The 27,085-nt window shown below is 39.6% G+C and overlaps 2 protein-coding genes across 6 annotated transcripts in view; both read right to left on the bottom strand.

Annotated features, from left to right (window-relative positions):
• Positions 1–27,085, bottom strand: part of IFRD1 (interferon related developmental regulator 1) — a 45,818-nt gene that overhangs the window by 8,064 nt on the left and 10,669 nt on the right. For 2 of the 5 annotated variants that reach the window (XM_008527851.2, XM_008527850.2), the window contains 7 exons: positions 9,855–9,959; positions 9,626–9,710; positions 8,698–8,822; positions 6,457–6,614; positions 3,502–3,552; positions 3,240–3,415; positions 3,049–3,157 (listed from right to left, as the gene is read on the bottom strand). In XM_008527851.2, the coding sequence (XP_008526073.1) occupies positions 3,049–3,157; positions 3,240–3,415; positions 3,502–3,552; positions 6,457–6,614; positions 8,698–8,822; positions 9,626–9,710; positions 9,855–9,903 (753 nt within the window). In that variant the 5' untranslated portion in view covers positions 9,904–9,959. Of the gene's footprint in view, positions 1–3,048; positions 3,158–3,239; positions 3,416–3,501; positions 3,553–6,456; positions 6,615–8,697; positions 8,823–9,625; positions 9,711–9,854; positions 9,960–13,153; positions 13,951–14,107; positions 15,085–27,085 lie in introns of those variants that run through there. The other 3 variants (XM_008527849.2, XM_070617610.1, XM_070617608.1) reach the window with 3 other exon arrangements.
• On the bottom strand, positions 14,242–14,559 carry LOC139083051 (uncharacterized). The gene has a single exon (XM_070617611.1). It carries the CDS (start codon positions 14,557–14,559, stop codon positions 14,242–14,244), a length of 318 nt encoding a protein of 105 aa, XP_070473712.1.

Below are 27,085 nucleotides of genomic sequence, written 5' to 3'. Positions count from 1 at the left end.
GGTTTGTAGGGGAGGAAGAAATTTTCTTCTACCCTTCTAGGTTCTTCTGACTGATCTAAGAATTAAATTGACACGTGATAGATTAACAGGAGAAAAACAACAGTTTAATGTATACATGGGAGAAACCCAAGAAAATCGAGTTAACTCTCCAAAATAGCCAAAGCCCTCACTTTAAATACCATTCTCAGCTAACGACAAAAAGAAAATGTCGGGGGTGAGGAGAGTAGGGGACTTCAAGAGGAGGGAAGGCAATTCACAGGCAAGCAAAAAGGAGCAAATGTTTGGCCACCCAGAAACAGAACACAGAGGGGAGCCAAACAAACAGGCTCTGCTAGGTTCTTCCCTGCCTACCACCTAGTTTATGTTATGGTAAGGTGATATGTCACTTCCTAAGACAGGTTTTTTATCTGAATTCTTTCAGGCAGTTCAGGGGGAGGTAACAAGAAAAACTTTGAGTCTTTTGTTCCTTAAAAATAATCAGCCTAGGCCCTGTGGCCAAGTGGTTAAGTTTGCAGGCTTTGCTTCAGTGGCCCAGGGTTTCACAGATTCGAATCCTGGGCACGGACATGGCACCGCTCATCATGCTATGCTGAGGCAGCATCCCCCGTACCACACCTAGAAGGACCCACAACTAAAACATATGCAACTATGTACTAGGGGGCTTTGGGGAGAAAAAGGAAAAATAAAATCTTTAAAAAAAAAATAAATAAAAATAATCAGCCTAGGGGCCAGCCCAGTGGCATAGTAGTTAAGTTCGTGCACTCCACTTCAGCAGCCAAGGTTCACAGGTTTGGAACCTGGGTGTGGACCTACACACCACTTATCAAACCATGTTGTGGCAGTGTCCCATATACAAAATAGAGAACTGGCACAGATGCTAGCTCAGGGACAATCTTCCTCATGCAAAAAGAGGAAGATTGGCAAAAGATGTTAGCTCAGGGGTAATCTTCCTCACGAAAAAGGAAATAAATAAAAATAATCAGCCTAAAATAATCCTCACGTTAAAGAGACACATTGTGAGGGGGCAAATTTTGATCCCTTCAGTACATTCTATGATGTTTGCATGACGACATCCCCTAAGCACGCATTTCTCAGAACATATCCCCATTGTTAAGCAACACATGACTGTACAGTAACAGATACTATTTATACTGTACCCGCCATACATTCTCAACAACCCTACGAGGTAGTTACTATTACTTTCTCCATTTTAAAGATAAGGATACTAAGGAATAAGAAGTCACCCAACATCACCCAACTAGTAAGGGCAGAAGAGAGATCTGAACTTAGGCAGCGCGGCTACAGAGTGTACTCTTATCTACTTGGTTATATGGCAAACACGCCTAGTAAACTAAGAGAGCTCTCAAGGATTACTAATTCCTCGGGTCAACTTTGAACAAATAGCTTTTACTAATATTTCACCAACTCATTCCTAAAAACTCAACCTAAAAGTCAGCTCTTCAGAAGTTTTTTTCTGTCTCCCAGGCAGAATTCATCATACTGCTAGATTTCCAGGTTAATAACATCACAAAATAATTATGTTAGCAAAAGGCTCCAAATAATTCAATGCCACGTTTGCTACAAACTCTAATTTTAATCAACCTATGTATTCATCAACACCTGATTTAATCGCCACCACCACCACCACACACTCACTCCTTTCAAAAAGTTTATTTACTCAACAAAAACAGCAAACAAAACACTAGGTTCCGTTTTTATAACCAGGTTCATTTTTATCCTTGTCAAGAACTTAGGTCAAATTTAACACGTTTGGATGAGTTCTCCTGACTATCTCACGTAATTTACTAAGCCAGAGAACATAAGATATGTGGGTGGTAATATATTTATGTTTACACAAATTTAAACAAGCAAATTCAACATGCATAATTTAAACTGCATTATTACTTCACTTCTAAGATGTACTTCAAGGGAAAAAGAAAAGAAATTACCATTTATAGCCAGGACAGGAATACAAGATTAAAAACTGGGACATCTGGTTTCTGTGCCTTGAGGTTAAGGAGCCATTAACCAGCTCAATAAAATTAAAGTGATTGCTAAACTTGAGTCCAATTTCTCACATAAGGAGAATCATTAGCTACTGACAGCATTAACAACTTACCTTTCATTCCTACCTGCTATGCTTCAAGAAAAAAGGGGGGTGCCTAGGGAAAGACACTTCCCAGATGTAAATTTTAAGAGCCTAAAGATTTTTTAAACACAGGCCTAGAATGGAATGTGATGAACTAAAGCAACCCACAACATGTATTAATCCTATCTGAAATTATTCACTGTCAAATAACTTCTTTAATAGTACTAAAAGTTTCATTCTGGAAATACAATCTTTCTCCTTAAATTAAAAAGCACCTAGTAAATAACCCAAGGTTCACAATAGAGGTCACAAACCAGGGTAACCAAATGCCTGAGAAGTCTCCTAGAACACAGGACTTTCAGTCCTAAACCTGGAACACTAGCAGGACAGCAGGTTACCTATCACAGACTCAAAAAGCCAAATGGTGGTAATGAATATCCAGGAGCACTGAACACAATGAACAACTGCTAAGCACGTCTCATCTAAAGGGCCACATTTACTTCCGTCTTTGACCTAGAGAAATTAAACGATGACTAAACTCATCTGATCCCAAATCTATGCCGACTTAATAATTCATCCATTTGTCTGACATTTATTATAAAGCATCCATGCCCGAATTACCTTAATGTGTCCCTTGGCTGAGAAAACCAAGTACCTTCACAGAATCTATACTAGACACAACTCTCTCCATGGGTAGTAGAGTGCATCCCTAAACTCTAGTTTTATACAGAGCAACAATTAAGTGTAATGAACTTCACTCAAATGTTGCTCTAACCAGCCCTTATTGGTTTATGTTCTAAAAAGTATTACAACACCACTACCAAGAAGCAGGGCAATTAATCACTTGGTTCTCAAGCTGGCCATGCTCCAAAGTTATCACCCATTCCTAACTGTGAAGGTAATGAAAGAACAATGGTACTTGTGACACAAGCTTTTTCCTCTACTCATCAGATACTTACACTATCCATTCCTCTGGCCAATTCAAAGAGAAGTGCCAAAGATTCACCAGCAGCTATTCTCATGTTTACATCATCAGAAGAGAGGAGGCTTGGAAGTTTATGGAAATGCCTAGAAAATAGTCAGTCATTACTATGTGAACACAATGATGTCAAGAAATGTTTTTATAAAATGTGAAACTAAACATACATACATCTCAAGCTTTTTCTTCACTTCATTAATTGGGCATATGGTCAGTAATAATGTCCATGAGAGAAGTGAGCTAATATGAAGCACTGTATTAGGGGTGCTGCAAACATTAGTATTTTTCTCTTTGAGATAGGACTTGGTGAAGATATTTTCCAAACATTCCAGAGTTGAATACAGCTCCTAATATATGAATAAGATAAGGATATGAAATTACCCTCTTAAATTAGAAATGTGCAAATAACTAGAGTCAAAGGTCTTCTACTTACAGTAATGTCATCTGTGGCAATAAAAGAGCAAACACCAAAGCAAGTTGCGCACTAAAAAAAAAAGCAAATTCAGATATTAATGTTTGTCATTTTCTTATTAATTTATATCTTGCTGCTTCTACAGTTCAATGTGAAAATTTTCTCAACTACGTAACTACATTAGGTCCCAAGCATAGTATAAAAAGAGAGAGGGAACATAGGATCAAGACTCAAGGGAAGTGGGTCTTAGCACACACTCTGCTACCAAAATCAGAGTACAACTTTAGGAAAGTTATTCCATTTCTCTCGGGTCTTCCTTCATTAACCTAGCAGATCATTTCAAACTTCAACTCCAACTCAAAGTCAGAAATTAAGTTTGGACATTTGTGATGAAGAAACCTATTCTATTAAAAGTCTTTAAAACACATTAAGTTTGCCATAGGTTTTTAAGCTTTTAAAACCACTTACAGTTTATGCATTGCTTAACGACAGGGATATGTTCTGAGAAATGTGTCACTGGTGCTTTCGTCACTGTGCGATCATCATAGAGCATACTTACACAAACCTAGATGGTATAGCCTACTGCACACCTAGGCTATATGGTACTACCCTAATGGGACAACTACCATATATGTAGCCCGTCATCAACCAAAATGCCATTATGCAGCGCATGACTGTATATTCATTTGTTTACACGTAAACTCTACTATGACAATTCCCCAAAAAAATTAGCTTCCAAAAAATGAGCAAACAGGAGGAGTAATCTCATAAAATTTAAATAACTGTTCTCAAACTTTCCACCTAAAGAAGGATCTCATTAACTCAGATTTTACTTATTTTGGAATATGTTGAAAAGAAGTCAGGAATCCTTTTGTTGGGGGGAAAAAAGCTAAACAAGTGGGTACACTACAAGATTATCAAGGTAAAGCTTACCTAATGAAATTGACTCAAGACAGTATTTCTACGCAAATAATCTGCTTGCAATATAAACAGGAAACATCGATTTTCAGAACACTACTCTTAAGAAATTAATCATATACAAATTTGTGAGATTTTATTATTCTCCATTTCCCTTTTCTCTATATGTTGTCACTAAAAATTCCCTCATGGTGTTCCAAGTACCCCTAAAGCTTAAGTCTTTAAAGTCACCATTCACATGCCCAAGTTTCAGCTCGTCCTGTTCCGGTACTGTGAGGACACCTGTGATATTAATCTGCTTGGTGTCACTATTTTATGTTATTTCATCCTGGTAAAAATCAGACATTGTTAAAATTAAAAAGCAGTCTAAGCATTATTCTCAGTAAAGGAAAATTTCAATCTGTATCTCTTCTTTCTCCTAAGTAAGCAGCAGAAGCAAGACCACATTTCTCCTTTTGATTATTCTAAGAGAAATGGTAGATTAAAAATTACAACTGCCTACATTTAATAAAGATTCTTCTGCTAATATGCAGAAGGCCGCTAAGTTTTTTTAAAAAAATTCATAGCAAGAGTAAGTACGAAGAAAAAGGCTTTGAAGAACATGCCTTTAAATGACCACAACAAATTCACACACAACCAAAATTAAATGATCGCTCCAAATATCTAACAGTGTTTTCTGTCGAACATTTTAAATACCCCTATAGTTGCATGAAACTACCCAAAAAGGGGGGGGAAAGAAAGGTAAATAGCAAAATCTTAATTAGATACTTTAGGATTACTAACTACTGGAGGGCAGAGATTCCTATGAAGTCACCAAACTCCTACTTCTTTGCCTCCAGGGGAAACAGCCAGACAGGGGAAACTGTATTCCACGCAGGCGGTAAGACCAAGAAACTCGCTGCAGAAGAGATGTGCCTCTGTCCTCTTGCCTTCCCACCTAGCTACCACAGCTGCCATTTGGAGAGGGCGTAGAAGTAGGGCAGAGCTGCAGGACGGATGCCTAGGGACCCTGCCAACTTGTTGTAATGGAAAGTGATACGAACGAGAAATAAACTTTTATCAAGGATTCAGGGTTTATCTGATATAAAGATTAACATCATTTGCCTTAAGTAATACTAATGAGGAAGCTAATTTGAATAATCAGTATTAAAAAGTTTCAAACTTGAACTGGTTCTCTTGTTAGGAAAACAGCTTTAAGATTCAAAACCACTAAAATTAAATTCTTAAGATCCATTAAGACTCTTAAGATTCGTAAGCTCCATTAAGATTCACACGCATGTGATCATTTAAACCACTTATTAGCACACCAAAGACAAACAACAAAAAAAGCCCAAAACCTACAATCTAAAGTCAAATGTTCTAAGGGGTAAATATGAATTAGAGAATGAAAGCTTTTCCAAACCCCAAAACCAGATGAACATTTCACACATCAGAGTTTCCTACATCTACCAAATCCACCCATGTAAATTACAGCATTCAGCTTTTCATAAGGACTTGTAGGCCACAGCTGCCAAAAGTTTTTAAAACACCCAATAAAAAGTAACCAAACAATAAATGTTGTCTAGACCATATCTTTAAGTTCCAATCAAAATTATCCTTCAGTCATCCTAAATAACTCAACACAATATTGTATTTCCTATCAGTACAGTCATGCACCATGTAACAGATGTTTCAGTCAACAACAGGCAGCATATGCAATAGTATAGCCTAGATGTGTAGACAGCTATACTATCTAGGTTTGTGTAAGTACAGTCTATGATGTCCACACAACAAAACTGCCTAATGATGCATTTCTCAGAACATATCCCTGTCATTAAGCAACGCATGACTGTATATGATCTTCAATTTCAAAGATGTAGACATTTGCTCCATCTGGGATGCTCTATGTAAGAAAACAATTGTCATATTGAGTCTGCTTGCTAAAACTGAAAGAGAAATGAGAGTAAAATGTTAATAAAAAGTCACTATTTAAAAAAATGCTGCTTTCCTAGATTATTCATCAGACTGTCTGGGTGTCATGCCTAGATAGATCTACAAATTTAAAAATCTTATACTTACAGTTTGCCTAGCCTGGATACTAGCTGTTCCATCACAAATTATTTTCTTCAAGATCGGTCCAAGAGTTTTTAAAACCTCTTCACTTTCAATTCCAGGGCCCAACTGAATACAAAGGACAGACGCTAACGCCGCAGCTGCACGCTGCTCATCACTTTTACCTATAAAAGAAGCCAAGATGCAACTGTGACAAATTGTTTTCAGTAGACTTATTAAGGCAGCAATTTCCCAAATTTGTTTCGTTTAAAAATGGCATCTCCAACTTATGAAACCCATACTATGCTCCAGGCTTTCACATGAGCTATAAACCTAGTAAGGTTAACTCTGGAAACAGACCCTACTCAAATCCTAGATCCACCACTTTTTAACCAAATGATCTTCAATTATTCTTATTCTCAAACCAATTTCCTCATCTGTAAAATGGAGATTACACCTATCTTAAGAGATACTGTAACAGTTCAGCAAAATAATGTGTTTCAAGCCTTGTGTGACCTTCCAAATGCTTCATGTACTCGTAGAATAGTGCTCAAGTAGCCCTTGAATTAACCTCCCAAGCATTTCAGATGTACACAGCCCATGAGGTAAACTAAACCTTCCCGGGTTCCCCCACAAAAATTTTTTTAAATAAATAAAGGATTGGGCCTGGGCTGGTGGCATAGTGGGTTAAGTTTGCATGCTCCACTTCAGTGGCCCAGGTTTGCAGGTTCAGATCCCAGACGCAGACGTAGCACCGCTCGTTAAGCCATGCTATGGTGGCATCCCATGTGAAACAGAGGAATATTGGCACAGACGTTCGCTCAGTGAGAATCTTCCTCAAGCAAAAAGAGGAAGACTGGCAACAGATGTTAGCTCAGGGCCAATCACCCTCACAATCAATCCATCAATCAATAAGAGATTAAAAACAAGGGCCTCTTGGGGCCGCCCCGTGGCCTAGTTGGGTGTGCTCCACTTTGGTGGCCCATGTTCGCAGGTTCGGATCCTGGGCATGGACCTACACACTGCTCATCAAACCATGCTGTGGTGGCGTCCCACATACAAAATAGAGGAAGACTGGCACAGATGTTAGCTCAGGACGAATCTTCCTCAGCAAAAAATAAATGAATAAAAATAAGGGATTCTTTAAAACTATAAAAACTACATTACTATAAAGGTAAATATAAATTAACTCTTTTGAGAATCATATATACCAAAGGGTCTGAATAAATTTTGAACTTCAGTTATTACCTGATAAATTAAAAATTTATAAAATATTCAAGTTGGAATGAATTTTTAAAGGTCATCTGGTCCAACTACCTTACAGGAAACAGGTTCAATGTAAACACCTTTAACAAAGCCATTCTAATATTTCAAAAAAGTTGGCTCTGCTGTCAATTATACTAAGTTATTTAACCTTAGACCAGTCTCATGTTTCCTAGGCCTTTCTTTACTCTGTACAATGAGAGAGGTAGACTAGATGAAAGATTTCAAAACAATCATTCCTGACAAAGCTTTCACCTCAGGCAAAAGGAGAAAAACAAGGACATAAAGCTAAGCTCGTTCAATTTAAAGGAGCATGTGTGCTTCATACATTTTTAGTGTTAGAAATATTTTGTTAATAAAGTGATAATGATAGAACGTAATTATTGTCATAACGTTCTTACTTGGCAAATAATTAAGCTGATAGCCCAAAATCTTTTTAATTTTGGTGGTTCCTAAAACTAAAAAGTCTGGTAATACTAGACAATCTTTAAGGTTTCTTTTTTTTTCAGAAGTTCTATAATTATTAACAATATGAATTCCAGAATCTCTATTACAAGTTCTAGAATTCAAATATTCCAAGGATATCCTGAAAATGATGTCATCCACAGCTATGACTGATGTTTTAAATGAGTATAAGGGAAAATGAGGCAGATAATTATGATACTTTTCCAATTTTAGAAAAATAAAGTAGGATACTTTTTGTTGACATCTGACATACACTTACAAGTCTTTCTTATATACAAAGAATGGCAATCACCTCTTCCGATACACCAAAGGATGACAATCTACTCCAATCCTTGCTAGTTTCAGGCTGTTTATTACCTAAACAAAAACAAAGCTTCCAACCAGTCTGATTTTGAGTCTTAATAAGCATGCTATATTCCTTGACAATTATAAAGTTTTAAGAGTGAGCCAGTCTTCTAGTGCCATTAACAAATGTTATTGCAAAGAAGCTAGCAAATTCCTTTTAGTTCTGTGCCTGTGACTCAAAAATAAGGACATTACCTTTTTTCAGGCAGCGTTCAATGCTATCAGTTAAAGTCATTCTTCTTTCCAGAACAAATTCATAAAGCATTTTTGAAGCCAGTGCATTTTTAATACCTTCAAGAGCTGCCTGTCTTATCTTCGCACTATTTAAAACAAAACGTAAGAGAAAGAGAATCCAGCTGAAGTGTACCACACGTCAATAACTTTTAAAAACTTAACCTATTTTCCTTTCAATTTTTTCTATTTAAAGATTTTTTAATCTAACTGTCATCAAGCTCTAAACATTTTCCAATAATAATTTAATTTTCCTCTACAACTCACTTTATTACACAAAAGATTTTTAAGCTGCTATATACCACAGCATTTTTCTGCTTATTAGTTTAATAACCACAACTTTAAATGACCACATAGTATTTTATAGTTTCAATGTACAAGACATGTTCTCCTATATTACATATTTAAGTAAACTCACATTTGTTTTTAACACTACAAAAGTCTAGAGTTCATGTTTGCATCTTCTGGACTTTTAAATTCCATATGTTTTAAGTCAGTTCTAGAGCTACTGTGAAGTAAGAAAATAATCTAGCTTTGATATTTTTCAGGCCTGTAACAAAATTAGAAGACAGAAGGCTTAATGCCAAGTTTAGTTGTCCTTCCTAGTTGAAGATTAAGTTTTAATTCAACAAATCCATTTCAATTATAATCAAATACAGTTATGTGCTATTATGCTAGAACAATGACTAATCTGAGTCAATTAATTTAATTCTAGTGGTATGTTCCTAACCACATTACAAGTCCAAAGAAACAAGAAACATTAAAACATCCAAAGTAAACAAATCAAGCTTTTGAAAAACATACTGTTAACTTAGAGAACTGCACATATTTTATATATATGTAAGGCGGCTGATGGAATCACCCAGAATGAAGTGTTTCCAGTATTTCCTACCTCTTATCCAGCGTCAGGTCAATAAATCCCTTCAATTTGTACTCTAAGTCTTCTTGAGTTCCTTCCTCATCAAGGACTTCTGGTCCTAAGGAATAATTTAAACCAACCACCGTAATTTAAGTAGAAAAAAAGCAGATAAGGAACAGTATAGTATACCTCAGCTACAAGAATTCCTCCAACTGAACATCCTTTTTATCTAAAGCTGCAAATTAAAACTTAAAACTCATACCATCTTCAGCAAAACTGGAAGGATCACTGTAACCACTGCAATGGCTCATTGTTTCAATCGATGCATCCTCATCACTAAAAGGTTGAACATTTCGATGCTGGCCACCTGTTAGGCAAAAGAAGGTGGAGGTGGATGATTTTGTTGCCATATATATAAATATTTAACTTAGGAATTTTTAAATTTACTTAAGAGAAATTCAGTAATAGAAACCCAAACTTATTTAAGAAAAAAGATGATCATATTACAAAAGAACACATTTAAATAGTCCTAAAATAAGTCAATTCACCTAACACGTATTTTAGAGCCCCAACTATTTACAATATACATCAAGTTCAGAAATATATCAATCATTTAACCTAAGGCACCAGTTTTTGATGATATAAAAACTAGTATTACAGATGAAAAAACTACTTCCAAATCAAGATTTCAAATCACAAAGAAAATTAAAATAGATCCAAAAATAGAATATGTCATAGAACACCATAAGACAAACATATTTTCCAACAAGAATGACTGGAAACTAGTAAACTTTACCTAGTGAATGGGTTAGTTCTTAGGTTATATATGTCTTATGTGAAGAGGAATTTAAGGAGTTAAGAGATGGTAGTTTTAAAGATAACTTGAACTGAGAGAAAAAAAGGCTTAAAAGTGAAGCTTTGGCATTTGATATAGCATAAAAGCCAGTTAGATAAATTACCTTTAAAAAAAAGGTTCTGACATTTCCAACAGTTTAAAAAAATGTATTACTGTTGTATCACTAATGTTGTGTTACTGTTGTTAGTAAAAGTGCTGTCACTAAAAAAAATACTCTCTTTTTTTTTTTTGGAGGAAGATTAGTCCTGAGCTAACATCCGCCACCAATCCTCTTTTTGCTGAGGAAGATGGGCCCTGAGCTAACATCTGTGCCCATCTTCCTCTACTTTATACGTGGGACACCTGCCACACAGTATGGCTTGACAAGGAGTGCATAGGTCCTCGCCCGGGATCCATACCAGCGAACCCCAGACTGCCAAAGCACGTGAACTTAACTACTGTGCCAAGAGGCTGAGTGCCTCCTTTTTTTTAAATTAGAATCTTTCTTTCAACTTCACGTAACCTAAGGAATAAATCCATATTCCTAGTCACTGTCATTTCTGGCCAGTTTTTTTTTTAATAGGAATTTCATATTAATAAAAAGATTGCCTAGTTATGAATTACACCGAGCACTGAGTTTAAAATAAGTCCCAAATTCTACTCCCAAAGTGACCTTGAGTTACCTCTGAGCCCACTGCCTTATCAGTAAAATCTAAGACTGCACCAAATATCACTAGGCCCCTATGTTCAAGAAATTCGTGACATTTACTATCTTAAAATAAGTTTTTTCTAAATCCTCTAAGTTTAAGCCTGTTGCTCTTGGTTTTTTTTTAAACACAGGTTGTCTTTTTATTTTAATCAAAAGAGAAGAGAATTTAGCAGATTTTTAAATCAACACAGGAAGCAAGTGGGCTTACCAACTTGCTTGCTATCCTAAAGGGAATAAATGGTGCCAATCAAAGCAGTAAAGCATAAACAATAAGCAATGAAGCCAAGATCCCAAAACTTCTTAATCAGAGTGCTTAGGACAGAAATAAACAAAGATCTATGACATCATAGTCTATTTCTGGATCTATCTTCATTTGTTTTCATGACTTGAAGCCATGGCAATAGCTGAGAATCATTTGAGTAACTTTTACTAACATTTATTCATGAATCGATTTAAGGTTTTTATTTTTCATATTCAGCCTACTTCTAATCGGTCAAGAAGAGTATTTCCCATGCAAGTCTTACTCAGCTCCCTTCTTTAAGTTTCAATGACTTCCCAAGACTCAAGAGAAAGAGAGATTTAAAAAAACAAAAAATCAAGGAAAAGAACCCTGTATAAACACCTGATATCTAGGTCAAACTCATCCACCTTGTGATCTCAAGTACCATTAATGAGGTGGCACTCTAGACACACAAAGTCTTTATTTTTTAGAGGGATGGCTTACTGACAAGGTTTTGTTCTTTCCTAAAAATGCTCTCTTCAAATTAAGAGCTATGACAAGTATGCACACCTGTATAAGAGGTCAATTTGGTTAGCTTCCTAGAACCCTCCCCCAACTTAAAAAAATAAAGAATTTAAATAGAAAACTCATTAAAGAGACAGAGAGAAGTTAGTTATCTTTTGGTTGTGCATGTAAAGGTCTCATTTGAATCCCATTTCTTCTAGATGTCATTTAAAAATACCAATAAGGGAAGTCCAAGTTTGTCACAATTTTCTCTCTTATACTCAACAACCATTTATTCATTTATTTAGTGAATAAGTAATACATTCACACGGAACCAAATTAAGGTTTTAAAAAAGTAAATCTCACCCACATACTCCACTTACCAGAGACAAGCAGTTAAGTTCTAGTGTAAATGTCAAAAGATATTCAAAGCATGTATAATTTTATGAACTAATCAAAGAATTCTTTTTCATTTGCTTACATATGCTAAAATTCATATATATACTTTACATAACCTTTTCTACTGAGAAAGAAAAGACAGCAGCAATAAGGCTGCGAATGAGCCTTAATGGAAAACTTGAAAGGCAATCCACCACTGCCTTCTGAGGTTATTCTCTAAGTACCAGAAAGGAATGAGGCTAGACTGGAAGCTTCAGAAGGGAATAGAGATTTGTGATTCAAGGAGGTGATTAGTAACATTGTTACCATTTTCAAAACGACTTTAGCTACTGCTTCTCCATTATTTGTTTCATCAACAAAAGGTAAACATAAAGAAGAATAAAATTAATAAGGTCCTTCTAGACAGAATACATGTTTACTTCAGATGAGGAAAAGCTGACGCAAAGGAAAGAGGTCTCCTCAATTCACACAGAGCAACTAGATGCCACAACACACTAATTATGTACTTAACATCTCGATCAAGAATGAATTTCATGCATATCGAGAGCATTTGATCAAAATAAAGAGCGATATAAAGAAAACGAAAAAACCACCACTTATAACAATTCATTCCTATTGTCAATTATTAAATACTTAATACATGATTACAAGTTTTCGCGCTGCTATAAATATAGGAAAGCTTTTTAAAATGCCAGTTTCCAATTATCTTTAACAAGAAAACTGGCCTGTTGACTTTCTAATGTACAAAAGAATATCATTCTGGGGGGTACACTGGCAATGGTGTTGACAAATACCTAATGGCTACTAGTAGTTCCGACGTGATAATGTCTCAGGATATTCCAATATTTAACTTCAAAACTTCAACAAAACAATTACTAAATGAGATGATTTTACCTAGTTTACTGTAACACTCGATTAGAGTTTAGTGTGGGGTCTCGTAGAACTTTCCGCTTCAAGTCCTTTTTTCATAACCATATAGTTAGTAGCAGAGAATCATTAATTCAGTTCAGCACCTACCCATCCAGGAAAAGGCGCAACCTTGCAGTGAGGACACAAAAAACCTAACTTTTGGCCAACTGCAGCCTGAGCTCCTCACCACCCCCGCCTATCCCGGGCTCACGGCAGAGACTCTATAGAATGCAGCACAAAGGACAACGCGGTTTCTGCCCGGGGGAGTCGCCTCAACGGGTCACAGTGGAGCTGGGGGCTCGGGATTTCCGCAGGTGCCAGCCAGGAGTGGCAGCAGAGCCCAGGCTGAGACAGTGGCTCACAGTTTCTGATGCCTCCGCCCGGCCAGGTGGACACGCAGGATGCGCAAGGCGGCAGCTGAAGGGGATGCCACACCTGCGCCTTTGCGTCACCCCGGCCCTACCTCGCAAGGCCGAGGCCGCGTGACGCTAGAGCCGGTCCAAACCCACCGGACGTTTGGCATTCCCAAGAACTCCATGTTGGAGCCGGGAGGTCAAAGGCGACCAGTGACAGCACCGACACAACTCCGAGCTCTGCCCCACCCCCCGTCCGGGAGAGCTCTGGAGAGCAAGCACCGACCTCTAACAAAAGTTCCTCTCCCGCCCCGCTCCCCGGCACCCCGACCGCGACTCCCTCTCAAGGCCAAGAACCCATTCGTCCCCATGGCCGGCGCCCAAGTCCGGCTCGCATGCCAGATCCACATCGCGCGAGGCACGGCCCCCAGCGCATGCTGGGAATTCTAGTTTACCAGGAAAGCCAGGATCCTCGCAGACGCAAACGTCTGGAGGGAAAAAACTACAATTCCCGCGGTGCTCAAGACCAAAAGACTCGCTAGCCCGGCCGGCAACCAGGATGCCGGCGGCGAGGATACTCCCTTACCTGCTGTCGCCGCCGTCGCTGCAGCTGCCCCTGAGCCGCCTCCACCATTGCCACCGCGGTGGGGAGTGTTCCGTTTCTTATTCTTCGGCATCGTGGGACGCCCGGTGCCGCCTAAATTCGGAACTTAGTGAGGATCAGCCGATGGAGCTGCACTTTTTACTCGTGCGTCTGTGCGGCAGGCGGCTGAGAGGTGAGTCTTCGGCTAACAAGAGAGGCGAGAAGCGGCGGGGGTAAGAGTGGGCGGTGGCGGCAGCAGAAATCCCCGTGAAGAGCTGTAATCGGAAACGATACATGTTTCTCTCTAGCGCGGGAGCTAAGGCGGGGCGGTCGAGGCCACGACGCCTTAAGTAGCAAGACTGTCGCCTGTCGTCACCATCTGTGGGTGGGGCTCGAACTCTCACTAGCCAATCCGCATAGGTCTCCCCACCCGAGTCCCACTTCGCGTGGCCCATGGATGCCGACTACCAATCCCATGCCGCAAGTCTTCCAGTCCCGCGCAGGGAGCGAATCTTCGGTGCCACACTGAATTCTGGGAAATGTAGTAGGCCGCGGGGCGGGGGGAGTCGTCTCCCAGCTCCTCCCAACAGGCCTTTCAGCGCGCTTCCTTCCTGCCTCCTAACCCCCTCCCCTGCCTCGGCGCGGCCCCGCCTTGGAATTGCCTGGGGTGGTCCCTGGTGATGAGCAACGCCGCGGGTATGCCCAATGACGACATCCAACTTCCAACTGGGAGCTACGCAATCGGCTTTGCTCATCTATCGGCGGAGACTCGCGTTCTTCTCTTTAATCTTTCTCCTAGTTCCCTGCGGCCTCTGCGCTGGCCCAGCCATACCCCTCCTTGGGAACTTTTTTCCCTGGTTTTAGTTGTTGAATTAGTTTAGCGATCCTCTATAATATCTATAATTGAAGTGTGGTTCAGAGCTATGTGCCTCCCACCTCCAAAAAAAGTGTGCTTTAATCTACTTAGTCGTGTAGTTTGTGGATTTCTCCTATTCTAAACTAGAAATATCTGGCGATTCAGTGTCACAGGTTTCTATACAAGAATGTGTCCTTTGACAATTCTACCTGCCAATTAGGAGGTCAATCTGGGATAAGGTTGTTTTCTGAGAACTTAACAGCTGGTAAAACAAACATGAGCTATAAATACCAATCATCGCGGCGTTTTTTATTTTCCAAGGTCCTCCTAGATCTGTCTTCCTAGTTATATTGGTCGTGTATTTAGGACCTGTTGTTAGGTTCATATATTATGCTTAAGACAGATCAAACTCACTTATTCACCTCAATGTAGGTGACTCATGCCCCTCTCCACCTCACTCCTGAGCTCCTTGTCGTATTTTCAACTGCCTGTAGCACGTTTCCACCTAAATATTCCACCTGCACCTCAATCCAATATCTCTAAAACAAATGCCATGTTTCCCTCTTCCTGTCTTCCCTTGTGTTCACAGTACTCCTATCCTCCCATATGTCCAAATTTAAAACCTCAACTTTATACATGGTTCTTCTCTCTCTCTTTAGTGCCCCCCATACAATGTTTTACAGTAAAACTCTTAAATTTGTGTCGTATTCTCCAATCACACATGGCCTCAGTTCCTGCCTGGGCACTTTAAGGGATCTCCCAGCCTTTTCACCAATGTCTCATGCATGATAATGCTGCCACATTTATTTGTGTATCCCCTATTTTATTAATTCACCTGCTTTAATATTTGCTCAAAAACATTCCTTGGTTCCATTACCAATACATTAAATGCCAACCCTCTTAGCCTGTCCTGGACTCCCTTTCCAGTCCCATCCCTCACTGCTTGCCCATACACGCCCTGTTTTTAGCCAGACTGAACTGATCCTCATTTCCAGTACACAGTTCTGCTCTTCTGCTCCCCTACCTCCGTTTGATCCCTCACATTGTTCCCTGTTCTTGAAATGCTCTTCCTACCATCTTCACCTTAAAGAAGTTTATCCATCTTTCAAGATCTAGCTCAAATGCCACCTCCTTCACGAAGCCTCTAACCAGAATTGTTCTTCCTGCTCCCAACTCTTAGCACTCTGTAATGCTCTAATGTCACTTAGTGTATCCCCACAGGCCACACAGCCTATTCAAAGGGCAACATTTCAGGGTTGCTTTTACTTTATTTAATCCTAAAGCAACAAGTAAACTGCACAGAGCACATAAACCAGATAAGGATGCAGGTTGGTGGACACAGCTCCCACTGATTCCCTTGTATCATCCCTTCAGATGGTGGCACTTCTGAAGTCCAGTGGCCCTGGCCCACATTGATTGAGTTGACCCCAGGTTGGAGTAGCATAGAACTCCATAGCTTTTATAACCCCAGCTCTTCATCATCCAGAAACAGCTTATACTGTACGTAAGGCAATAATTTTGCTACTCTGTGAGCCATATCACCAGGCTTAATGTCCAGGTTCCAGGGCCTAAAACGTGTGCTTTGCCTGCATTTGAGAGACACTCCTTTTGTCTGCAACCATTCATGTCCACTTAGAGGCTTTTCTTGGGCGGGCCTAGCATGGCCTACCACATCATAAACATACTTGTTTTACATTTATTTGTAAACACATGTCATCTCATGAAATTGTCAGCTCCTGAAGAACAAGAACCTTGTTTTCTTTATCTCTATCCCTCATCGCACATAAGGAATTGTTGTTTTTGCAATTATAGATAGTCAGTATATGTTAAATGAATGTTTAAGAAATAATTGTTGACTAGATTTTTCTGGGTCAAGAAAAGGGAGAAACATTCTTTTTTTTTTAAGACTTTTTTTAATTTTTTCCTTTTTCTCCCCAAAGCCCCCTGGTACATAGTTGCATATTTTTGGTTGTGGGTCCTTCTAGTTGTGGCACATGGGACACCACCTCAAGCATGGCTTGATGAGCAGTGCCATGTCCTCGCCCAGCATCCGAACAGGGGAAACCCTGGGCTGCCAAAGCAGAGCGCACAAACTTAACCACTCGGCCACAGGGCTGGCCCCGGGAGAAACATTCTATACATGGAGTATTTCTTTCAATTCAATGAACTCTGAGAGGTATTTTTGATAAAATCATCTTACTGTATCTTTATGTCTACAGTTTAACTCCAGATCAGTACAAGTACTAGAAGATTTAGCTGTTGTCCTCATACGACAGTAGTCCTCAACTCAACATATTGGTTTTGCAACATATTTAAAGAAGTTAGAAGACTCAAAACAACATTAAGTGAGTGACCAAACAACTACAAATACCAGGAGGAAAGGGGAACAGGACAAAAGGGCTTTCTCTTTGCAAGGCTTTGCCTTTTTATTCAGGAAAGAACACCTTCCCCAGAAACTTCTGCCTCATCTCATTGGCCGGACTCTTGTCACATGATGGTCTCTAGCCAAAAGGGAGTCTAGAAGGCAAGTATTTTTGGTTGGGCTCATAGACCATCAAATTTGAGATTCTGTGGTTAAAAATAAAGGGGAGATCATGGATATAAGGTAGGTGGCCAGCAGTGTCTGTTTCATATACTATGAGGCAAAGTTCGCCCATGCTCTAATAAATTAATATCACATATTCGTTACCAACTTGACATTATGTGCTGCCTCTTCCCTCTTACTAGTAAGACATATCCTCCTATAAAACATGACCGACTCAATTTAACATTCCATCTAACAGATATCACCATCATGGTAAGTATACTCAGATGGTGCCAAAATAAATTTTACATTAATCTAAATTTGTGGGCATACCTGAGAAGAATTCTAATCTCCTGGGGTCTGTTTTTCAAAGATTTCGGTTCCAGAACAATTAACGCAAATAAGACCTAGTATTCAAACCTCCCTTGAAGGCATAAACATGAAAGGTTTTCTTTGAATAACCTTAATCATGGCTTCCTTGGGATTCTTTGCATAAATTAGCAGAAGTAAATGTCTCTCAGATCCTCCGTCTAAGACTTGTCATTATCTAGTTCCTGCCTATCTCTCCCAGCTCACCTCTCATCACCTAACAACACTGTCCCTTCCCTTCTGCCGTCTGGAACTCCTCGCAAGCCTCTGAGCTCACCATGCTCAAGCTTCTGGGCCTCACACAGGTTTGGTACCTGCCTGCCTCTGCATCTCATCTTCTGCCCCTCTTCTTACCCACCACAGTTCAGGCACACCAGTCTTCTTTGCCAACTCAAAATACAAAGTTCACGCCCCCCTTAGGACTTTGGTAACAGCTCTTCCCTCTACCTGATATCATCATTCCCTGAGCTTCCGATAGTTGCTATTCAGATTTCGGCTTAAATGACACCTCCCTGAAGAGGCCTCGCCACTCTCCATTCTAAGGTAATCCCCTTACCCCACCACCACCCACCTGTATTATTCTTCTAAAGCACCAGTCTCACTACCTAATATTATTGTCTCTCTGCCCTACTAGAATGTTAGAATTATGAGAAAGGAGATTTTGTTTTACTCTCTACTGTACCTTCAGTACTGGAACTTAGTAGATATTCAATTCATGTTTACTGAATGAAGAAATGGATAGGTAATTGATTGTCACTCTTCTGCCTGGACCATTCTTCTCCACCATCTCCTCATCCTTTAAGTCACAGATCTTGGACTCCCGCACTCCATCTGATTTAAATGTCTCTCTTCTGTTCTCTTACAGTACCTTCCCTATAATAACATTAATTATATGTATTGTAATTCTTGATTACTCGTCCATTTCCCCAGCAGACACAAAGTGGGCAAAGTCCAAGTTCGTCATCTCTGAATCAGACACAGGGCTTTTACAAGCATATGTAGCTCTTTTGTGCAAATTAGAAAGAGAGGCCAGGGCACCCAGCTTGATGAGTAATAATGGGCTGAAATTCAGCCCCCTCTCTCCCTTGAGCAGGGAACAACCTGTACACCTGTACATAGAGGCCCTGGTAGACAGTAATTGTTTAAGTCAATGAGGGAGTGAATTTCCTCTATATCTGAGCAGTTTTCTTAAAGGCAAAGAAACCATCATGGGGAAAAGAGTGAGACTAACAATTATCAAAAGTGCACTCTGTTGGGGCTGACCCAGTGGCATAGCAGTTAAGTTTGCGTGCTCTGCTTCAGTGGCCGAGGGTTTGCCGGTTTGGATCCCAGGTGTGGACCTACACACCGCTCATCAAGCCACACTGTGGTAGGCGTCCCACATATAAAATAGAGGAAGATGAGCACACATGTTAGCTCAGGGCCAGTCTTCCTCAAAAAAAAAGTCCACTCTGTCACTGGCACTGTTCTAAGTTTTTTTTTTTAAACCACTTTATTGAGGTATGATTGACCTACAAAAACCTGTACATCTTTAATGGATAGAACTTGATGAGTTTGGAGATAAGTGTACACTCATGAAACCATCACTACAATCAGTGCCATAAACATTACCCATCACCTCCAAAAGTTTCCTCCCATCCTCTTTGTGTGTGTGTGATAAGAACACTTAATTCTAGGTTCTTTTCACACATCTCATATACTTCTTACAACACCTGTATACAGGAAAAATTAGTTTTAACATTTTGTGGATGAAGAAATGTGCTCAGAGAGGTTTCCTAACTTCCCCAAGGTCGTACCATTAGTAAACAATGAGTCTGTGATTACCCAGGCCCATCTGATTCCAAAGTTATCCCTGGCTGGCCTTGGCCACACAGAAACCCAACTGCTGCTTCCCAGGAGCCATGGGTTTTGTGTGCAGTCCTGCTACGACAGGCTGGTGTGGGCAAAGTCTTGCCAGGTTCCCCTTTTTTTAGTGTCCCTTGACCCCAAGTGTTGTTGACTGATGATAACTGTTTGGCAGATTTAGATCTTTCTGATATTTCTAAGGCTGTAGCAGAATTATATTATCAAATAGCAATGTTATTCAATCAAATAGTTTTTTAAAAATAGATTATCACTTATGTTCTAGGTTATGTTGCTTTCTTAATGTGTTTGAAGTTTTATTGCCGGGAATGGTGATAATGCAACATGCTAAATTTGAGGTCCCTGTTTGTTTCTTTTAAGAAAGGATACAGTGGCAAGTTTAGGTAGAACTCTTAACCCTTGAAATATATTTTGTTTGCCTTTTTTCTTTTTGTTATATAGGAGACATTTCTTTGTGGTTTTCAGTTTTGAAATTGCTTACACTTTCTCTAATGAAATTTCTGACAAATTAAAGACAGTAAGTTCAATTGTCTTCTAAAAAGAGAATATTGCTTGTCTCACAAAGTTGCAGTATTATCAATAACACAGTATGAGGCTCTGTTAGAAGAGTACGTGAACCCTAAGTACCATCATACGCACAGCTAGACAATGATGTTTATAACATATTGTATTGGAAGACCTTTTCATGGCAATGGCACACATGTGAATTATCTTTTCTTTGAAGATAGAGTATCACTGGACTTTTTCATTTGGCTATCCTCTGACCCTTTATGCCAAACATAATCAAAATCAACTTGTTCTCTACTGACCTCTCTACCCTATATCTTACAACCAGTTCTCCTTCCCCGCTTTCTGTGTATGATAGCACCAATCTTCTTGACAAATAACCAGAGAATCTTAAAGTCGAAAAAGACTTGAGAGGTGATCTACTTCAAAATCCTGTCTCATCCAGGAAACCCTTTGGCAACATAACTAAGATCCAGATCTGTAACTCAGTCTTCCAGGGTTCAAATCCTGGCCATACTACTTGCAGCGGTTTCTTGAGCAAGTCACTTCACCTCTCTGTACCTGTTTCAAAGAGGATAACAATAGAACCTACTTCATGGTTGGAATGAGGAAGACGTGAAATAATATATGTGGAGCACTTAGCCCAGTGCCCAGTACTAGTAAACACTCATTAAATGTTAGCCTTTAATATTAGCAAGCAGATATTTATCCATCTTTCTCAGGCTCTGCCAGTGCTAGGAATCACACCACTTTTCAAGGCAGATCTTTCCAATATTGGATAGTTATCAGTTTCAGAAAAGTCTTATATTCCTTCAACAGATATTCATCAGGTGTCTGCTATGTACCATATATTGTTCTAGAACCTGAGAACAAAGAGATGAGTGAGAACAGGGTATCTGGCCTCATGAAGTCCCCATTCTAACAAGAGAACTCACCACCAGGTGGCCTGTGACTGTCCTGCCCTCTCAGCCCACTTGGAGGCAATACTCTTACATCCCCCAGGGACATGACCAACGAAGTCCTTCATTTACCGGTAAGCAGCTAATCCACACGCTCCCCAGGCAGTTCAGTCCTCTTTTCTAGAGCAAGTTGCCTCGTCCCTGTGAACCTCCATTTCCTTATTTGTGAATAGGAGTAAATAATTCCTACCTATTAAGTCCCTGGACTGTCCTAAAAAAAAAATGAGATCATTATGTGGTCTTTGTAACCTTCCGGTACTCTATAATGACAAATATTCCTTGTATTAAGCCAAAGAAAGAAAGACTCTTCTAATGATGGAATTTTAGACATCAGTCAGCAAGGGAGGATCTTTTGGCTAGGAGTAGATAGAGAGGGGTGAGAGGAGGAACCTAACCAAGCCCCCAAGTCAGGCTTACCTACAAGGACCAGATTGGACTGAGTCAACAAGGGATCCAGCATTGCTTCCCAAAATCTCATTGGTGGCCACATATGTTGCCAGAAGGTCACCACGTTTTAGATCTAGACAGACCTAGAGTCAAAATGCCTTTTCTACCACTTACTGGTTGGGTGACTTTGTGCAAGATACTTAATCTAAGCCATGGTTTCCTCATTTGTAACTCAGATTCTCTCTCCTGGGATTTCAGAATTAGAACTAAGACATTCAGGGCCTGTACTAGTCTTTTGAGTGGAGGAGATATAATGTCAAGGAATAAAAAGTGTCTATCATCTGCTTACCACAGACATGAAAAAACAAGAAAGCCAGTTTGCTGAGAGAAAGGAATGAAACAGGACTGTAGAGAGAAGCAGAGGTGAGAGATGGAGCTGACCAGCTCCGGATGGCCTCCGCTTCCAGGTAGCAGAATTTCCCAAGACTCAACTGAATTCCCGCCTTCGAGTTCCAGGAGACACTCCTGAACTTCTAAAATAAACTCTTTCTTTGTGCTTAAGTTAGGTCTAGTCAGTTTCTATTTCTTGCAAGGCAGAGTAACTGATAGTTTCTTCTTGGCACTTCCCTATGTTCTTGAGTCTGGTATCTCTTGGAGACCCAGGAAACTGTCCAGGCAGTTGCAAATGGGACTTGCAAAGCCTGTCTTTTACTCTCAGATGAAAGGCAGTAGGAAGGAGGAACAGATTCTCCAACACTTTGGAGGCATGTTAGCATTTTTCTAAATTATGGAGAATGAGTGAACTGCCAAATTTCATTCATCATCAGTGGTATTTTACTGTGAACCAATTCAGCCAAAGAATTCTGAAAAGACACTTTAAAAACCTAAGCCAAACTGAACTGACCATACCAAGTTTATCACACTAAAGTATTTATATTAAATAGTTCTAAAATTATAATTATTTTATTAAAAATAAGAGAAAATTGGCCTTATGGCTAAAATACTGAAAATTTTATTAATAAGATACATTTAGTAAATATTTTTTCATTCCATTCCAGAAAGGCTTTTGCAGTTAATTTGATTGCCTACCTAAAATCTATCTGACCCTCCTTCCTCATTCACAGAACCTCAATTTTATCCAGATTTCCAACCTTCTTTGAGTGAACATATGCTTCAGGGAAGACTGGACCTAGCCTCAACTCGGGTTGGGTCATGATGGATTTCTCTTACAAATGGTTGGTTTAGTCTTGGACACACAACATAATTCTAGCCAATGAGGTGTAAGAGTTGAGGGGTTTTTCTGAAAGATTTCTCCTTCCCAAGAAAAATACAAATGAAGAGAAGGTCTTTCTCTGGATGTTGTCATTTGTGACGGCGAGGGCAAACAAAGCTAACATACCAGGAATGACGAAAGAGGATTAAAGAAGCTGGATGAGATTTTTGAGTCACTCAATTACCAATTGGTGCCACCCACCACCTCTAGATGCTCAGTAAGTGAGATAATAAAGACCCTAAGTATTTAAGTCAATTTTAACTGGAGATTTCTGTGACTTGGGGCTGAAAGCATCCCAACTGACAACTGTTTTATCTAACAATCCCTTTAAAATGATGATAGCATTCGGCGATTTCTAACATTCTTATATATGTTCAAAAGTGAGTTAAATAAAAATAATCCCCCAACTATTCCCCTACAACCCTTAAAAGTGCCATATGTTCCAAGAAAGAAAAAGTCTTTGAAATCCTCACTCCTGTCATCTGCTGTTTTGTACATAGAATCTACCAACATAGTGCCACTGCCCACTTCACGCCGCCTCCACAGAATTCTGTCCAAGGACACCCTGTGAAAAACGCTTTATTTGGAGAATTTCTTTTCCTCCACTCCCACTATTGTGTTTGAGTGTTTTGTGGACTTTTTTCCCAAGTCTCCTTTTCTTTCTCCATCTTTGGCATTGCTAATTAAAAGTTTTATTTCCCTTAATGGTCCTTAATAGCGTCAGTTGTTGTTGTTGTTAACTGGCATCAGAATTTTTGTGATTGAAACATCTTTCAAGGGGAGGAATCGATTTTCAGCCAATGATATCCCAGGGGGCTAACTTTCCTTAAGCTATGGTTGATAATTCATGAATGGTAGTTTTCCTTCTAAACAAGGACTGCCATGATGGGTGAGCAATGGTGCGTTCTCTATGTTCCAAAGACTGAGGGAGTAAAATGTACTCTACTCACATAGTAACAGGGTTAATTTGATTCTCTCTCTCTAGGTCATGACTGTTATTTCTTTGAAGGTTATTTATTTGTTGGCTTGATTTTCGCAGCCTAGTCTTTTTTGTGTAGGAGACATTTTCTTGTCACAAATTGTTTCCATTCATGCATCCGTTGAGACAAATTTGCCTTTGTCTCCTGGTTCTCTTTCTTAGGATGGATTTTAAGAAGCCCCAGGCTGATCAAGGAACTCTCAAAATAGGAAGTGAACCAACAACATTTATACTTTTCTGCTCTTCATATGTTTCAGGGAATATTCAAGAATGTTCTTTCCCTACTCTTATTCTCCCAAGTTCTACCTCTTCTATATTAACCCACTCTCTCCATATCCCCAATATTTCCTCCTAAAAGTGTACACAGTACCACAGCACCATTTTCACTGCCCCGTGAGCTAGAATATCTGCCTATATGTTTTCTTTAAAATGAGGTAGTACATTTTGCCAGCCTCACTATTTGCTTTCTTGTGGTGTTATCCATTTGTTATATTTGACTCAGTTTTTTTGGATGGATTCAATAGTTATGATTCGACATTTAGAGAGATACAATCAATTAAGTAATGTATTGGCTTTTAAATCTTCAAAGATGAGACATAATGCAATCTCTGGCTTTGATAGTTCTCCTAAACTCCAGAGCCCTATATCCAATCACGGACTTTTACTGACATTTACTGTCTCACAGACTCCTCAAATTAAACAAATTAAAAATGTACCTACTCTACCCCTACCCAACTCCTGCTTGTCTCAACTTTGGCATTATGAATCATGGTTAATGGCTCTACTATCTACCTTAATATCCAAGTCAGAAACCTAACCTCACCCAGCACACTAAACCATTTCTTACACCTGAAATACCTCTGGACTCTATTCTCTTCTCTTATACCCACTGATACTACCAACTATTACTTAACCTCCTCACTCACCTTCCCACTTCTAGTCTTGCCAAACTCCAGGGTGTCAGAATGATCTTCCTGAAGGCAAATACCATCACTATCCCCATGAAGACTTTCCAAACCCCACCTCTGACCCTGCTGAATGGATTGTCCTCTCCAGTGTGGTTCCTAGTGCTCTGGAGAGGTTTCTGTCATGGGAAGCAGCATCACCCTTAGTGGTAAAGAGTGCATTTTCTAGAATAAGACCATTAGGATTTGAACCCTGGCTCCACCATTTACCAGAGGCAAGTCATCAAATCTCTGTGCTTCAGTTTCCTCTTCTATAAAATGGCAGTAATCAATAGTGCTTCTTAGAGTTATTGGGAGAATTAAATAAGACAATGCATGTTAGTGCTTAGCACATGCTTGGCACGTAGTAAATACTCAATAAATCTAATAATAATATTATTGTTATTACAGAAAATCTATGACTTCCATTGCACTAACTTGTTTATATTTTTCTTTACTAGGCTTTTTTTTTTTCTAATTCATCTTTGTAGCTCAGCACCTAGCACTGAAAAGTTAGTAGACACCATGAGCACTTTTTGGTTGAATGACCGCATTACTGCCTGGCTCATAACCCTTCATTGGCTCCTGATCGCCTGTCGTGTAAAATGCATCCTTTTTATCATGCTTTACAAGACCTCTGAAATCTGACTCCTACTCATCCATTCCACTTCATCTCCTACACTCCAGCTAAGCAAGGCCACGTGCAGTTTTCCAAACAGACATTCTCTTCAACTGGGAATGTCTTTCCAGGCCCTTTCCCCAAACCTGGTAAACTTCTTTTGATAGTCAAGACCCAAGTCAAGTATCTTTTCCTTTAAAGTCTTTCCTGACCTTCTTACAGGTGGCCACCAAGTCTAGAAACACAGGCAAATACATAATGAATGGTTTGTTGGAATTATATTAAAATACGGATGAAATAATATATCTACATTCCCAGATTTCATGGCCACCGTAGCTAGAACTGATCCTTCCCTCCTTCATGCTCCCAGAGTACCCTTTGCCCCTTTCGTGAAGCATTGATTACCCAGGATGCAGCACACAGAGGCTCTGCTTTATTCATCTTTGTATCCCAACCACCCAACTCCTTGATTGACACAGATGAGGCACTCAGCACATATTTGTTGAATGAATAAAATGTCAACAAATATTTATGAATCATCTGTGTCTTAGGCAAGGAAAGCTGCTACCCACTGGATCACTGATAGTGGATATCCCTGACATACAAATCCCCCTGCGCCCTGCTGCTCTGAGTGGTGGAGCAAAAGGCTTGCCGTGTGCACTGGGGATTTCACACTGCACTGCTTACATTCAGCTTTCGTTCATGGTTAAAGTGTCTTCTTTGAACAACTATTCCTATTTTTTAAAAAGGAAAAATGTAATGAACTATGGACTACTTTAATCAGTTGCCATTATTTGCTACCTTCAAGAAGAAAAGGGGCCAGCCTGGTGGCGCAGCGGTTAAGTGTACACGTTCTGCTTCGGTGGCCTGGGGTTCACCGGTTCGGATCCCGGTTCAGATCCTGGGTACAGACATGGCACCATTCATCAAGCCATGCTGTGGCAGGCGTCCTACATATAAAGTAGAGGAAGATGGGTACATATGTTAGCTCAGGGCTAGTCTTCCTCAGCAAAAAGAGGAGGATTAGCAGATGTTAGCTCAGGGCTGATCTTCCTCTAAAAAACAAAAGAAAAAAAAACATTTATAGAGAATAAAAAGAATAAAACATTTCAAAATTAATGATACATTGAAGTATAAATGTTCATATTAATGAGTCAATTAACACTTTATAGAAAGCTATTATCTAAACTTACCAGATAAATATATTGCTGTGAAGGTCGACTTTAATTTATACTGGCTGATGGAACTCGTGTATATGGTTACAGTCAGATCATGTGGCATTTTCAACTAGTGAACTAGTGGTCCCCACCCCCTCCACCTGCAATAGATTTCCTCTAGCTCAGGGTAAAACTCTCAAACCAGTCTCCTCGCAGCAAACTCTCCAGGGAAATAATATTTCTTAAAAATGACATTTGGCCAGAAAAAAAAAAAACACTTAACATGACAGTTTCATGACACAGTCTGTGAAGTGGAAGACAGCCTCTGGCTAATGACGATCATCACATTGTCGGGTGCATGTTTTACAGCCGCAGACTGGCTGGTCTAATGAACGAACCATTTAGAGGGTCTCTCTGCTTTAATAATGACTCATTGTCCTGGGAAACTTCACTTTCTATGGGAATGAGCCCGGGCATAGCTCATAATTTCATGGTCACTATGACAACTCTGAACCTTTCAGAGATGCTCTGGATCTGGGGGGAA

The sequence above is a fragment of the Equus przewalskii genome, chromosome 4 (genome assembly GCF_037783145.1).
Source record: "Equus przewalskii isolate Varuska chromosome 4, EquPr2, whole genome shotgun sequence".
NCBI classification, from domain to species: domain Eukaryota; kingdom Metazoa; phylum Chordata; class Mammalia; order Perissodactyla; family Equidae; genus Equus; species Equus przewalskii.
The sequence above is the reverse complement of the archived record's forward strand: the minus strand, read 5'-3'. Positions and strand labels throughout refer to the sequence as shown.

Bases quoted from the DNA above. Each gene is read 5' to 3' on its own strand.
- LOC139083051 (XM_070617611.1), bottom strand. From the start codon at position 14,559: ATGGGCCACGCGAAGTGGGACTCGGGTGGGGAGACCTATGCGGATTGG.